The sequence below is a fragment of the Aquarana catesbeiana genome, linkage group LG05, assembly GCF_042186555.1.
Source record: "Aquarana catesbeiana isolate 2022-GZ linkage group LG05, ASM4218655v1, whole genome shotgun sequence".
NCBI lineage: Eukaryota > Metazoa > Chordata > Amphibia > Anura > Ranidae > Aquarana > Aquarana catesbeiana.
In genome coordinates, this window is record NC_133328.1 from 609634003 (window position 1) to 609649808 (window position 15806).

Here is a 15806-nt window from a genome sequence, read left to right on the forward strand (position 1 = left end):
TGGTGCGGACCAAAAAAAGGGTCCTGTGCGAGTTTGGTCTGAATGCGATATCAGCCATACTATCTGTATGGCTGAAATCGCATTGCATGGACAATGCATGTGATTTGCACTGCAGTGCAGTGTGAATCACATGCGATCTTGCAGAGCGCGCTGGTGTGAATCGGCACTTAAACAGCCATACTATACATACGACACAATATACTGCGATTGTTATAAATAAGGAGCAGCTATATACCAAATGCAACACCAGTCTTACAGACATCATCTGCTGTGCCAATAATTGGATGGTCATTGTTCTCCGCCTCTTGAAACTGAAACATTCACTAGGACAATCCTCATAATAAGCTTTAGCAGGGGCTGCTGTGCAGCAGTTCGGTTATCCAGGAATGTGCTGAGTGATTCCTGCCATTAATCCTCTGTTTACAGCCTCTTTTGTAAGTATATGTTAGGGGCACAGTCCAGCATACGTACAAAGACCTGCAGTGCTGATTCCTGAAAACTGAACTAGGTGAAAAATAGGGGAGGAACCCATAGCAAGCCGGTGTTCTGCCGAGAAATTTCCCCTCGGCGGATAAGGACCCCCCTCTACTGCGCAGGCGCAGCGCTTGCGCAGTAGGAACAACAAGGAAGCCGCCGAAAAGAGCCAAAGTTGAACACCAGAGTCAGCTGTACATGGCGCCTGTGTGCCAAGACTATTTTAATAAAAAAGAGTTTGTAACAGGCCCCTCGCGGGCTTGCTACGCTGGCCACGCTTCAGGCACGGCCTCGCTGCGCTCGGCATATTATTATTCTAACTCTGTCCACTTGGATGGTGGGGCTTTAAAGTGGACATAGGGTAGAATGTAGTACGCAGGCGCCGTGTACAGCTGACGATCAGCTGTTCATCTTAGTCTATTTTCGGCGGGTCCGTAGACGTTGGTACTGCGCAAGCGCAGTACAGGGGGGTCCTTATCCGCCGGGGGAACTTTCTCGGCAAGACACCGGCTTCCTCTAAAAATACCTCTAGATACTCCAGGGTGCTCAGAATGGCAGGCCTGGTCCACCTGTTTTCAGGCACTGATTGTTATGCATGACTATCACAAGTATATTAAAGTGGTTGTAAACCTTTACATATATCCAGTGAAGTGACTGGCCTCAGGTGATACACAGAGATGAAACAAATCCTCCCACATAAAGTTGTACCTGTTTATTTGCAGTCTTCTCTTCCCTACAGCTGTTCACAGTCAAAAAGTTATAAAGCTTGTCTGAGCTGTCAGAAAAAAGGGGGCGGAGAGCTGAAGTTACACTCCGCAGAGCTCAGCGAGGGGAGCTCTGAGAGCTGATTGGAGGGAAGGGACACACCATCCTTCCCACAGCATACAAGAACAGAACTGAGGCTGTCAATCAGCTGGAGGGCCCTGCCGTGTCACTTTTTTTTCTCTTGGTGTCAGGAAAACTTGTCACAAGTGATTCATGATGATAGCAGAGGAAGGAGGCACCAGAGAGAAATGACACTTAATGCTCTGGATTGAGACACTATAGAGGCATATGTTTTGTTCATATATCATGTCTGAGGTTTACAACCACTTTAAGGAAGGAAGGGAGGTGGGAGGTGAACCAGAAGAAACCTGGCACCAACTGATCAGACATGGTCTCCTAACCCCTCCAGTTGGAATTGCCGATAACCAACTTGCTTGTGTTATCTTTCCCTTCTATATCTTGGATTTAAAAAAAATCAGACTGCAATACTTACAGTCTCTCCTGCGTTGTTCTCCGCAGTAATTCCTTCCACAGAACCCCACCATCTTGGCGGAGCATCACACACGGTGTCCTTTAAATGGAGTGTAATTATGCTGCTAGTGGCTCATTGTTAACTATCCTCTGCCCCACCAGGGACTGCCCATTGCTGAGAAAAATATCCACTGTAAAATGACCGCTCATCACATGACCAGCCTGAAGTTATTTAGAAAAGTATTATATACAAGAAATAAAAAAGACCCAACAGCGGAGACCACTTGGCCTTTGAAAGGCGTGTGCTAGTTCCCATTTCCTGCAATGATCCATTTTTGGATATACAGTGGAACCTTGGTTAACGAGTAACACTTAACGAGAGTTTTGAAAGACGAGCAACTCTTTTTTTTTTTTTTTAATTCTGACTCGATTTGCGAGTGTTGTCTCGCAAAACGAGCAGAATTTAAGCTAATGGGGTGTGCAGTACCACATTTGGCCAGAGGTGCGGGGGTGCCGGGGACACTCGGAACGGTTCGGAGCCATTCGAAAATACTCAGAACCACTCGGAAACAGTCGGAAATACTCCGTTTCCGAGTTCAGCCGAGCTGTCCCCGAGTATTTCTGAGGCTTTCTGGTGCCCCCCCACCTCTGGCCACATGCGGTATTGCATGCAATAGAAGTCAATGCGGAACGAATTACCTTCTTTTCCATTGACTTCTATGGAGAAACTCGTTTTGATATGCGAGTGCTTTGGATTACAAGCATTCTCCTGGAATGGATTATGCTCGTAATCCAAGGCTCCACTGTAATAACTAAAGATTTAAGCAGCCCATAAATGACCAATTTCCTTTCCTTCCACCATGGGTGGAAGGAAAGAAAATTGCTCGATTGCCCCATCAACACAGTCAATGTTGATGAGGGAATGTCTTCTGCATGGTTATTGTGATCTGCCAGCAGGGTGGTGTGGCGAGCATTCCCGGCCGGCAGAACACGATTATTACCAGCCGCAGGTGATAATCGAATGTAAAAAAAAAAAAAAAAAAAAAAAAATCAGACAGACTGGTTGTACCCAAGTTAACTGATGGATCACATCTCGGCCGGTCCCTGCTGAACTGGCTGAATTTTCGATCCATGTATGGCCGGCTTTATTGCATCTCTAGCCTTAGGGAGTCGCACATCACTGACACAGATAAGGGTTAGATGACATTTTATTAAAAAAAAAATACCAGAGGCTTTTATTTCCTGAGAGCACAGAATGAAATGTTTTAAGCCGTTATTCACAAGTGTAAGTGCTACTGAATGTTTACAGTTATTTCTATAACCAGACTGCTATACTATTGGTCACCAGGCCTGAGCCAGCTGTTCCTATAACCAAGCTTGGTAATCTGTGAAAATTTTTTCCTGGGGCAGCAGTGTAGATTATCATCTTTTCTCAGTCTCCACTCTGCTGTCCAACTAGAGAATTGTTCTAAACTCGTCAAATATGAAGTTAGGCACATGAGCTTCAACAACCTAAAATAAATAAAAAGAATAAAAATATTGAGTACAGTTAAATAAAACAAACAATGCTACTACAGGACATCACACTGTCAGTGGCATCAAATATATATAAGCAAGATATATTAAAAAGGAAACTTTTTTTTTTTTTTTTTAAGAAAACAACCCACACACGCTGCCATTGCTACTAGTCATTCTGTAAACACTACTTTCCTGGTGGTCATGTTTAGGCCTCATCTACACGGGCAGTTTGGCTTGTAGCGGCTAAAAATTTAATTTTTATTGGGTCCGGGGAGTACATTTGTAGCATTTGGGGCATACGTCCCTGTACACATAGAGCCCTTTACGCAAACACCGCTTGGAACAGCGTCCAGCTACCGCATATTTCATCTGGTCATTGATTTGACATGCTGCTGGCAGTGGGCTGTGTGCTGCACCTCTGCCTTCCAGGTGCCAAAAATAGGATTTTTTAAAACAGCTTACCTGTAAAATCCTTTTCTTTCGAAGGACATCACGGGACACAGAGCCACAGTAATTACTGATGGGTTATATAGGTATCACTGGTGATTGGACACTGGCACACCCTATCAGGAAGTTCAACCCCCTATATAATCCCTCCCCCTTGCAGGGATACCTCAGTTTTGTAGCCAAGCAATATAGTGTATTAGAAGAGGGGTGGGACCTCTGTGTCCCGTGATGTCCTTCGAAAGAAAAGGATTTTACAGGTAAGCTGTTTTAAAAAATCCTATTTTCTTTCTCGAACATCACGGGACACAGAGCCACAGTAATTACTGATGGGATGTCCCAGAGCAATGCTACCTGAGGGGGGGGGAACCACGACCAAGTAGGGTGCAATCAGACCTGAGGACCCTGTACTGCTGCCTGCAGCACACTACGCCCAAAGGCGATATCCTCATGCCTTCTCACATCCACCTGATAGAATCTGGTGAATGTATGAACTGAAGACCAGGTTGCGGCCTTGCAGATTTGAGCCATAGAGGCCCGGTGATGCACTGCCCAAGAAGCACCAATAGCCCTTGTGGAATGTGCCCTGATCTGAAACGGAGGAATCTTCTGTTTCAAACCGTAAGCTTGAATGATCAACTGTCGAATCCATTTAGAAATGGTAGCTTTTGACGCTGCCTGTCCTCTATTGGGACCCTCTGGCAGCACAAACAAAACATCCGTCTTGCGGATCTGAGTAGTTGCCCCTAGATAGGCCTTAACTGCTCTTACTACATCCAACGAATGTAGAGATCTCTCTTCCGGAGAACAGGGATCTGGAAAAAAGGAAGGTAGAACAATGTCTTGGTTTAAATGAAAATCAGAAACCACCTTCGGTAAAAAACTAGGATGAGGGCGTAGTACCACTCTATCCTTGTGTATAATCAAATAAGGCTCCTTACAGGAAAGGGCTGCTAATTCTGATACTCTTCTAGCAGAAGAGATGGCCACCAGAAAAATTAATTTCCTTGTCAACAAGACCAAAGGAATCTGACTTATTGGTTCAAAAGGCCGTTTCTGTAACACAGCCAGGACCAAATTCAAGTCCCAGGGGTTTAGGGGCGCTTTAACCGGAGGATTAAGACGCATCACCCCCTGCATAAAGTTTCGGACCAAAGAATGCGAAGCAAGTGGCCGCTGAAATAATACTGATAAAGCAGAGACCTGGCCCTTGATGGTACTCAAGGCCAGCTTCATCTCTAATCCCATCTGTAGAAAATCAAGGATTCTACCTATGACATATTTCCTGGGATGCCAACCTCTGGATTCACACCAGGTTATATAAGCTTTCCAGACTCTATGATAAATCATCCTGGAAGCTGGCTTCCTTGCATTAATCAAGGTAGATATGACAGGACCTGAGAGCCCACGACTCTTCAGAACGTGGGTCTCAATAGCCAAACCGTCAAATTTATCGTTTGTAAGGCAGGATGGAACACTGGACCTTGAGATAACAGGTCTGGGCGTACCGGTAGGGTCCACGGGGAACCCACTGTCATCCTTACTATTTCTGCATACCAAGTCCTTCTGGGCCAAGCGGGGGCCACCAGAAGTACCGACTTCCTTTCCTGCCTGATCCTGCGAAGGAGTCGTGGTAGTAGCAGAATAGGCGGGAATGCGTAAATCAGTGAGAACCGATGCCACGGAATCACCAACGCATCCGTCCCGCATGCAAGAGGATCTTTTGTCCTTGCCACAAATCTGTCTATCTTTTTGTTGAATCGGGATGCAAAGAGATCTACATCTGGAACCCCCCATCTTTGGCATATGGCCCAAAAGACGTCGGGATGCAGAGACCATTCCCCTGGAAGTAACTGCTGGCGACTTAGATAGTCCGCCTGCCAATTCTCTATTCCCGGGATGAAAACTGCCGATATGCATGGCACATGCATCTCTGCCCAGACTAAGATCTGGTTCACCTCTTTTTGAGCAGCTCGGCTCCGGGTGCCTCCCTGATGATTGACATAAGCCACTGCTGTGGCATTGTCGGACTGGATCCTGACCGGACAACCCTGTAGCCTGATAGTCCAGGCTTTTAGAGCTAGATGTATCGCCCGGATCTCCAGAATGTTGATGGGTAAGGTCCTCTCTGTCTTGGACCATACCCCTTGGACCGCAGCCTGTTCCAGAACTGCTCCCCAACCTGACAGACTGGCATCTGTTGTTACCACCGTCCAGGTAACCGGTAGAAAGGATTTCCCCTTCTGCAGGTTTTCGGGTATGAGCCACCAATTGAGGCTCTGACGCACCGCATGCGACAGGTGCATCGGAAAGTCTAATGCCTGAACCTTCTTGTTCCAGGTCGACAGAATACTGTGTTGCAGCATTCTTGAGTGAAACTGAGCATAGGGAACTGCTTCGAATGAAGACACCATCTTCCCTAGTAGCCTCATACAAAGGCGGACTGAGGGACCCTTCTTGGTCCTTACTGTCAGAATCAGCTCTCTCAAAGCAGTGATCTTTGCCTGGGGTAGAAATATTTTCTCCTGGCTTGTATGTATAATCAGACCTAAATATTCCAGTCTTCTTACTGGTTTTAGGAAAGACTTTTCTAAGTTGAGGATCCAACCCAGGTGTTCTAGATACCTGACCGTGGTCCTCAAGTTTCCATTCAAAGAGGCTACCGACCGGTCTATCAAGAGCAGGTCGTCTAGGTATGCTATGACAGCTATACCCTGAGCCCTTAATCTGGCCAGAGGAGGAGCCAAGATCTTTGTGAACACTCGAGGTGCAGTGGCTATCCCAAAGGGCAGAGCCATAAACTGGAAATGGCGCCCTCCTACCTCGAAGCGCAGAAACTTCTGATGAGCAGGAAAAATGGGCACATGCAGATATGCATCTCTGATGTCTATTGATGCCAGAAATTCTCCTCCCTGCAGGGTGGGAACTACTGTTCGAATTGATTCCATGCGGAAGGATTGAATCCTTAGGAATCGGTTCAGATCCCTTAAGTCCAAAATGGGCCTGACATCCCCATTTGGCTTTTGGATCGTAAAAAGGTTGGAATAGAAGCCCAATCCCTGGTCCTTTGCGGGAACTATCATAATGACATCCTGCGACAAAAGTCGCTCTAACGCTAGAAGGAGCGACTGCTTCTTCTCTGGGTCTCTGGGAACATTTGATCTGAGGAACCGAGGAGAAGGGAATTCCTGAAACTCCAGCTTGTACCCTAAGGTTACCGTGGAGACTACCCATCTGTCCTGGAAGTCCTCCTGCCAGAGCTCTGAGAATTGTCGCAGTCTTCCCCCCACTCGAGTGAGCGGGGGCGCCCCCTCATGCAGAGGTCTTAGTGTTTTGCCTAGTAGGCTTCTTTCCCCAGGACTTCTTTTGTCCCTGGGGTTGACTCTTGTCTCTGGACCCCGATGGAGGCGGCCGTCGAGACTGCCTGGAGGCTGAAGCCCCCGGCGCTGGGGAAAGAGTCCGTTTGAAAGAGGGACGCTTACTCTTCTTCTTGACAGGTAAGAGAGTGCTTTTCCCACAAGAGATTCTCTTGATATAGTTATCCAAGTCCTCTCCAAACAACCTTGCACCACGAAATGGAAACCCAGCCAGTAGCTTCTTACATGGTGCTTCGGCTGACCAATTTTTCAACCATAGGATTCTACGTATATGCACCAACCCCAGTGAAAGACGGGAGGTTTGCACGATAGAATCTCTAATGGCGTCAACCACAAAGCATAAGGCCGCTGGAAGGTTAGCAAACCCCTGGGCCTGCTGTTCAGGTAATACTTTGATGACCTGCTTAACATGGTCTCTTAAGTATTGACAGACTCCAATCGCTGCTATTGCAGGTTGGGCCACTGATCCTGCTAAGGAGAAAACATCCTTCAATAGGGATTCCATCCTTTTATCTACAGGATCCCTGAGCATCTGAGCATTGTCTACAGGACAAGTCAGGCTATTATTTATTGAGGAAATGGCGGCATCAATAGCCGGAATTCCCCACATTTTAATAAACTTTTCTTCCATCGGATAAAGTGTTGAAAACTTTCTCGGCGGAAAAAAACGTTTGTCTGGGTGATCCCACTCAGAATAAATAAGCTTTTCAAGTAAAGTATGAACAGGAAAAGCATGTGCTGCTTGGAAAGGTTTCAGTGACCCCAAAGCAGAAGAGGATTCTTTAGCAGTTTCAGGTATGGGCAACTTAAATGTGGAGCGGACCAATCCAGTGAGGATCTGCACTAAGACTTTCTCCTCTTGGGAAGTCGCAGAGGGTCCCTCTCCACCTGAATCCTCCGAAGAGGAATCATCCATCCCATCCCGATCCTCTGAAAGGGATTCATCTCCTTTATCCCAGAGCTCCTCTGTCTGAGGGTCTTGGGGAACAGAGGAAAGCCTAGTGCGTTTTCTTCCACTGAGTGAAGACGTAATCACGGCCATTAATCTTTCCTCTAGACCACTAATGGTTGAGGAAAAAACCTCTAGTGTAATATATACAGGGGCTGAAGTGCCAGAAGCAGGTGTAGCCCCTGACCCCAATGGCTCTCCCTGGCTAGCCGTCCCTGGCCCATCTTTAGGGGGGAAGGATGCTGCCGACAGGGGGCCCTCAGAACCTGAACGAGATCCCCTAGTGTCTCTGGTTCCTGGGGTGCTTGAACCTCTTCTACCCATAGTGCAAAGCAACAAGGTGTGAGGTATACAAATGAACACTGACTGCTGAGCGATGTAGTCTGGCTAAAAGCCTTGCTACCCAATGCTCAGTCTGGTGTTACTTCAGTAAATGCTGCCTAGGAGAATGCCTGTGTCCCACCTTACATGCGACCGTCAGCTCTGTGTCTCTCAGAAGGCTGAGTGCACCTGTACAGAGTGCCTCTAATAGCCTGCAGCTGGCCTGAGTGGGAGTCTAAACACTCTGTGCTGACATCCCGCCCCCTCCTCTACCGCCCCCCCCCCCCCTCGAGTTTTGAAAAAAACGAGCGCTTCCCACACTGCCGACTCTCCTGTCATGCTCTGGAGAAAAGGCTGGGGATGGGGGGGGGGGGGGAAGGAGGGAGACTGGTAACAAGATTTGCCTGAACGGCTATCTTCAGAGATGGTGGCCATTAGGCCACAGAGCCCGGGTGGTATAACCACTTTCTAGACCCCTGTGGCCCCTCTCTAGCCTGGGGGGGGAACATTCAAACATGAGAAATCCCCCCATCCACCTTACCTGCTTGCAGCCTGCTTGATACGCTGGGACATACACAGCGATTACAACACCTGAGACAGACATTCAGCATGTGTAGGTTTGTGCTCTTGGCAGCCCCCGGTGGTCACAATAGGCATAGCATGCATTTACCTTAAAGGAGAAAAGCCACTAGAACTCAAAAATTCTGTGGAATCTCCTCTTACCTTATCCAGCCGCAGGGTGCTGTTTACACAGACCCAATCTTCACCTCTCACGGTGGGCTCCGTTTGTAAAAACCGTCAGAGACTGGGGCCCCCATCAGTAGGGGGATCCAACAGTTCTGGGACCGTAAAGCACCTCGCCAGAAATTAGGAAGTTTAAAGCCATTTTCTGATCTGCGGGGTCCAGCTCTCTAAAAAGAGAAGCATTACGGGTAAAACCTCATTTCTTCGGACACGAGGCCCGGGTACCATTCAATTCGGCCATGAAAAGACACTTTGAATGGATCCGGTTCGCCTGGCTTGCCCCAGTATAGGATCTTAGGATATTCCCTTTGGAGCTCAGCACAGGACATCTTTACACGTCCATCACCTAAGACACTGGCGTAAAAACTGAGGTATCCCTGCAAGGGGGAGGGATTATATAGGGGGTTGAACTTCCTGATAGGGTGTGCCAGTGTCCAATCACCAGTGATACCTATATAACCCATCAGTAATTACTGTGGCTCTGTGTCCCGTGATGTTCGAGAAAGAAAACACTTTTTTTTTTACAATGTAAATGCCAAACCACCCATGTGCAAGAGGTCTCTTCCTTTAATATTTTGTATCCCATTCCTGGATCAAACATGCAAATAAGGAAGTCTGACTTTCCACTGACGTTCCCAATATGCATGCTTGGTTCCAGGCCAGTGAATTAGTATCATCAGATGGAGATTGGCAATGGCAGTCCTCATGTGTCTTTCAGGAAGGTTTCTGTTAAAGTTTAAACCCAATATATTTTTGTTAAATTTGGAGAGAGTGGTGAGGGGTTAGAACCCCTCTTGGTTATTTATCGCTGTCTGTGCCCTTGCTGGAGAGTTTCACCCTCTCTATCTGTCCTGCTGACCATTGGGGCAAAGAACCTGAAAGTGATGGGAAAATAGTAAATCCAAAAATTCACAGTAGTCACTGGAACAGAAAGCCAGGAAAAACACTTGTTCCGGTGGCACTGGCTAAATTTTCAATCAGTGTGTAGTTGTCCCTGTTCAACAGAAGTCAAATCGGTAGATCAGCTTCTATTGAATGGATAAGTTGGAAGATCTTTGTCGCTGAGCAGCTGCAGCCAATGATCAGTGTATTCTGACAACGCAAAGACTAGCTGTTAGATTACAGTGTCCCAGTGGGGAAGAATCCTCCAGCCACCTCACTTGTGTGGATGGTGGAATCTGTAAGTTTTTTCCCATTCTGCCTGCTGGCTGAATAAAAAAACCTAAAACAAACAGCTGGGCATAGATGAGGGTTTTTTTTTTTTTTTCTGTTTTTATTTTTTATGGGTTTTTTATATTATTCAGCCAGCAGGCTGAACGGGAAAAAAACGAACAGATTCCACCATCCACACAAGCAAGGTGGATGGAGGATTCTTCCCCAATGGGACACTGTATTCTAACAGCTTGACTCTGCGTTGTCGGAATACACTGAGTACCGTATTTATTGGCGTATAACACGCACCTTTTCCCCCCAATTCAGGGGAAAATCATGGGTACGTGTTATACACCGATAAAAAAACAACAATAGCAGCGCTCGATGGGACCAGCACAAAAGTTCTAGACAAATGGTGAATACAAACAAGTTCATTTATTGGATGCAATTTAAAATTAAAAACAACTGTCAATAGGACTAAAATGAACAAAAATAAATTGGTAACACCAAGCTCATAGTCATTGTGAAAGCACTTTGATACTTGTTATATACGATACCGCCAGATGACGAAGGGTTAACATCAGAAGGCTCCAAGTTCAGTATCAAAATTAGAAAACCCCTATTGCCCGTTCAGCAAGAGAGATATCCAGGTGGGGAAGCCTGGGTCTCAAAGCTGTGGCAATGGCTGTGTAGTGAGCGTTGGACCTGCCGTGCTGCGGGAGATGTGTTGTGGACCGCACTCCTGGATGTACCTCTCAACGGGCTGATCAGGCTGGCTGAGGCTGAAGTGGGTGACATACAAGTGGCGCCCTGGGTGGCGCGGACGTGCAGGCCGGATACGGAAACCAGAGCCGTAAGGGAAGAGAGCTTCAGATGAGAGGCGGATCGAAAACTTGTTGCCGTGGCGACCGTGGCTTACATGCTTCGCGAGCATGTACCTTATCAAAGCCCCTCTGAAACATGTAACATTTTTCCCTTAAAGTATAACTAAAGGCAAAACTTTTCTTTGAGTTTTGGATAGAGTGGAGAGGGATTAGAACCACTGGCAGGTTTTTATTGCTGTCTGTGTCCCCGTTATGTACATTCAGCTTCTCTATTTGTCCCGTTTACCATTATCATTGAAAGATACATCATAGGTATACTGGTGTCAACCTAAATCTCATAAGGAACCAATGGGTTCCAACTTAGGGAAGCGCAAGAATACGACAGGTTGTGATTTTTAGCTCAACATCTGAATTTGTTGACAAATCTAGCACTGGAACTGGAGGAAGGCTGGGTGGATGAGATTATCGGACAAATAATGGTCCGTTTTTTTTTTTTTGTATGCCAGTCTCATATTGAATCTGAAGAGTTTACTAAAGTGTCAAAAATTCTCGCACGACAGATTAAAAATTCGGAAGTGATATAATTTGTTGTAGTATATTTGTATTGAATTTTTGAAACGACAACTGTACTGATTAAGACGAAGATCTGATATCATACGAGAAAAAAATTTCGTGCTTGTCCCATCGGATAATAAATAGGATGAATTCTCGTGATCGGCTCTCGAAAGCTAATGATCAGATTTCGTACAATTTTCTGATCGTGTGTGCGAGGCCATTTACCTAGCTCAAAACAACATGTAGCCATCTCTCTAATTGTCTCTTGATTATTTGATTGTTGCCCTGCATATAAAGCAGACATGCCTTTCCCATTGGCACATTCTATCACTTTTGCACTAACTGGCAGATCACATGACTTGTGAAGTAAGGGATGGGGGCCTGAATTTAAAAGGAATAATTTATACATCCCTAGGGTGATATTTTGCTCTGCAAGATTTGTTTCCAAGGCTGCATGACAACGTCCTCCACAGAGGTGTGCCCATAACAGCCAGGGCTCAGAGGAAGTGGACTGAATTGATGCTGACCGTCATTGAACCTGGAAGACTGAGGACATCTACTGACAGAATGGAATAACTGCAAGAGATAGCTACAAACTAGAAGAAAGTGTTGAAGCAAAAGCTGTTTTTTCAATATGTCCATGTGATCCGCCTAAAGGATTAAAGTGTAAGTAAACCAAGGAAGCTGCCTTCTTTGCCTCTGTTTAATCTACAACTGCCATGATGCTGCACATGTGATCAGTTATGACACCAGCCATTGGATGGTTTGACAGTTTGGTTGAGAGCACAACCAATAGGAGTGTTACATTTCCGGCACGTGCAGGAAATGAAACTGGTAAATGGATGGGTTTACTTCCGCTTTAATTGTATCAATTGATTTTATATTTAAACCTACTTTCTGTATATAGACCGTAAACATGCCTGGTGGCAGCCATATTTTCTTAATACCTTTGCAAGCCCTGCCTCCTGCACAATGACTGTTTCACTTCAACAAAAGCCTCTGGGGGTTATTTACTGAAGGCAAATCCACTTTGCACTACAAGTGCAAACTACAACTGGAAGTAAAGTCGCTGTAGATCCGAGGGGGACATGCAAGGAAAATAAAAAACAGCATTTTAGCTTGCACATGATTGGATAATAAAATCAGCAGAGCTTCCCCTCATTTCAGATCTACCCCTAAGATTTTCAGCGACTGCACTTTTTCTAAGTGCACTTTCAGTGCAATTTCAAGTGCACTTTGCACTTGTATTGCAAAGTGGATTTGCCTTTCGTAAATAACCCCCTCTGAATAAAATTAACTGCAACAAACAAAACACAATCTGTTATGGCCATGTTCAGAAACTCGCCAACTTTTATTTAAAAAAAATTGGCATGATGACTGCAAAAAACTTCAGAATACCCTTTGTAAAGCAGTGCTTAATGATGGCGTTTTATAAGTAAGCACTGCTTTGTGAAGTGCGCTAAGGAATTCTGAAGTATTGTGCTAAAATCTTGCCAACGTTTTGGATTAAAAGCTCGAAGGTTTCTGAACATGGCCGTAACAAATTGCTTTCTATATGCGGAGGTTGTGTTGCGTTTGGGCATGGACTAATGTCTGACCTCGATACCAAGGAGGAGGGGTGCCTTGTCCTACATGTGGCAGCAGTTCTTTATTTGAAAATTGAACACCTCCATCCAATCAGACAGAGCTTGAGCTATTTTGTAAAGTAGAATGGGCAAAAATGTCCCTCTCTAGATGTGCAAAGCTGGTAGAGCTTGTAACATGACAAATTTTGTAACATGACAAAATGTGGAAAATTTCAAGGGGTGTGAATACTTTTTCAAGGCACTGTATGCGATAATGATGCAGACACTACATCTACTTACCCTCCTGGGAAGCTTAGTATAGTGAACATAATCCTCCAGAAACATAAGTGCACCAACTACATCTGCTGGCATCTCTGGAATCTTCTGGCTGGAACCCAAAAACAGAAGTCATTCCCCCCAAATAATGTTACTTCAGACTAACTTCACCAACAAACACATAAAAATTTATATAAACTACTAATGGACTCTTGGTTGAGTGGAGAAAGAGAGGCAAATGCCGCACAATTTATCTTGCACTTGAAATCAGCTTGGGATCCTTCTGAATTCCTTAGCTGCTTGAAGCTGCCTGCATTATGATTGACTTTTATAGGGAGAAAAGACAATCCAACATGAATGAACGTACTTGCACTCACCTTGTGCTCTGCTCCATAGAAGAGCGAATAAATTGCCCAATAAGGGCAAGGAACTGCTCTGTATACCGGGAGTGGAACTGTTTCAGCAACGTCAGTAAGCCCAGGACTAGTGGTGGCCAGTCAATGGCATCTGCTGGCTTCCTGCAGGCCATACCTATGTGGAAGAGACAGAAGCATCAACTGCTGGTTTATACAGGTTGGGGCCTTTCACCAAAATAAAGAGGTTCCCTATCCTCAATTCTTAGTATTGCTAAGTTGCAGTGGAAGCCCCCCCACACCAATAAAGAACTGTGTGAAACAAAAGAATGGCTTTAGTTTAACAGAAAAGGATCACTCGGCTTATTGTAGACGATAGTGCACCTAAATTTTGAAGCTTGTGAAGCACCTCATTATTGGATTACCAGGCAGAAGAAAGGGTTGCATGCCCCTGGATAACATCCTGATAGTGAGAGAGCTGCACATGAATCTGCCATGCAGTGCAATTAGTCGCCTCCTGCTGACTTCCTGGAGGTCCCGAAACACATAGAGGGCGGGTACTTTTGGCTAGTACGTCACTTCCGCTCATTGGAACGCACGTCGGCTCCTATGTGCATGGGAGCGGTGGCATTTGCCCGAATAAACTTTGGCAGATCATTCTGGGTGCCAGGGCAGGCACCCTACTTTGAGTGTAATTTTTTTTATATGTGGTGGTTTAAATAAAGGTTATTATGCTACCAGGTGTTAGAGCTGCACGATTCTGGCTAAAATGAGAATCACAATTTTTTTGCTTAGAATAAAAATCAAGATTCTCTCACGATTCGCGTGGCGTAACATCACCTTTCACATTATACAAAAAAATTGGGCTAACTTTACTGTTTATTTTTTTTATTTATTAAAGTGTATTTTCCCCCAAAAAACTGTGTTTAAAAAGATCGCTACGCAAATACAGTGCGACATAAAGTATTGCAACAACTATCATTTAATTCTCTAAGGTCCCTGCTAAAATAATAATAAATATATATATATATATATATATATATATATATATAGAAAAAAAGACGTGGATCGATGCTTGATGCAAAAGTGTCTTTACTGAAAATATTTCAATTAGTACAAGCAAGCCACTGTACAGTTCCGAGCGCACATCGCTCTTCGTCAGGCTATTTTGGCTGTGTGTGAAAAGCCAAAGTACAGATTTCCTCTTATTCACACCCAGACCACCTCACACATGTGTATCAACTTAATTACTAAAAAACAAAACAACACCACCTAATGAGGTAATTAACCCATATTATATCAACCAAATGAAAAATGTTTCCTACCCCTCAATATACATTCTACTATATACATTGGTCATCCTAATATGTGCATTTCTCTCTCATCTTCCATCAGTACAATATTATGTGGCAAATAAGATCTTTCAAATATACATCACATTCAATATCTTATCATATTAGTAATGACATTCTTGGTCCTTTCTCAGATCTCATCAAAGATTCCAACTAGTATTCTTTTGTTTCACATTCCCAACAGGAGTTCCTTCCAAAACGATCTACGGGAGTATAATATATATAAAGCATGACTATAATCCCCATATGTCAATTGCCATATCCTATACAAATAGATATAAATCATAGTCCTTGTTCATACCATCGGGATGCAAGGACTGTAATTTATTAATCCACCAGACCTCACGTCTCTTCAATTTCAAAATCCTGTCCCCCCCTCTTTTATCACGAGGAATTTCTTCCAATATCATAAATCTTAAGTCCGTGTCTCTGTGTCCCATCTCAGCAAAATGACGTGACACAGGGAGACTCGACTGAGGATGTCGGATAGTACTGCGATGCTGTGCAATGCGATCTTTTATTTTCTGGGTTGTCTCGCCTACATAAATTAAATTACAGGGGCACATAAGAATGTAAATCACATAAGAGGACTGACATGTGTAGAAACCATTTATTGTTATCCTGGTCTTCGTTACAGGATGAAAGAGATGATCACCTTTGAGCATC

At 44.9% G+C, this 15806-nt stretch overlaps 1 protein-coding gene across 1 annotated transcript in view; it reads right to left on the reverse strand.

Moving 5' to 3' along the window:
• Window positions 1-2900: 2900 nt before the first annotated feature.
• WASHC5 (WASH complex subunit 5) overlaps window positions 2901-15806 on the reverse strand; it is a 112736-nt gene continuing 99830 nt past the window's right edge. The window contains exons 27-29 of the mRNA XM_073632233.1: window positions 13813-13966; window positions 13460-13547; window positions 2901-3222 (exon numbers count right to left, since the gene is read on the reverse strand). Of these exons, the coding sequence (XP_073488334.1) occupies window positions 3166-3222; window positions 13460-13547; window positions 13813-13966 (299 nt within the window). The 3' untranslated portion in view covers window positions 2901-3165. The remainder of the gene's footprint in view (window positions 3223-13459; window positions 13548-13812; window positions 13967-15806) is intronic.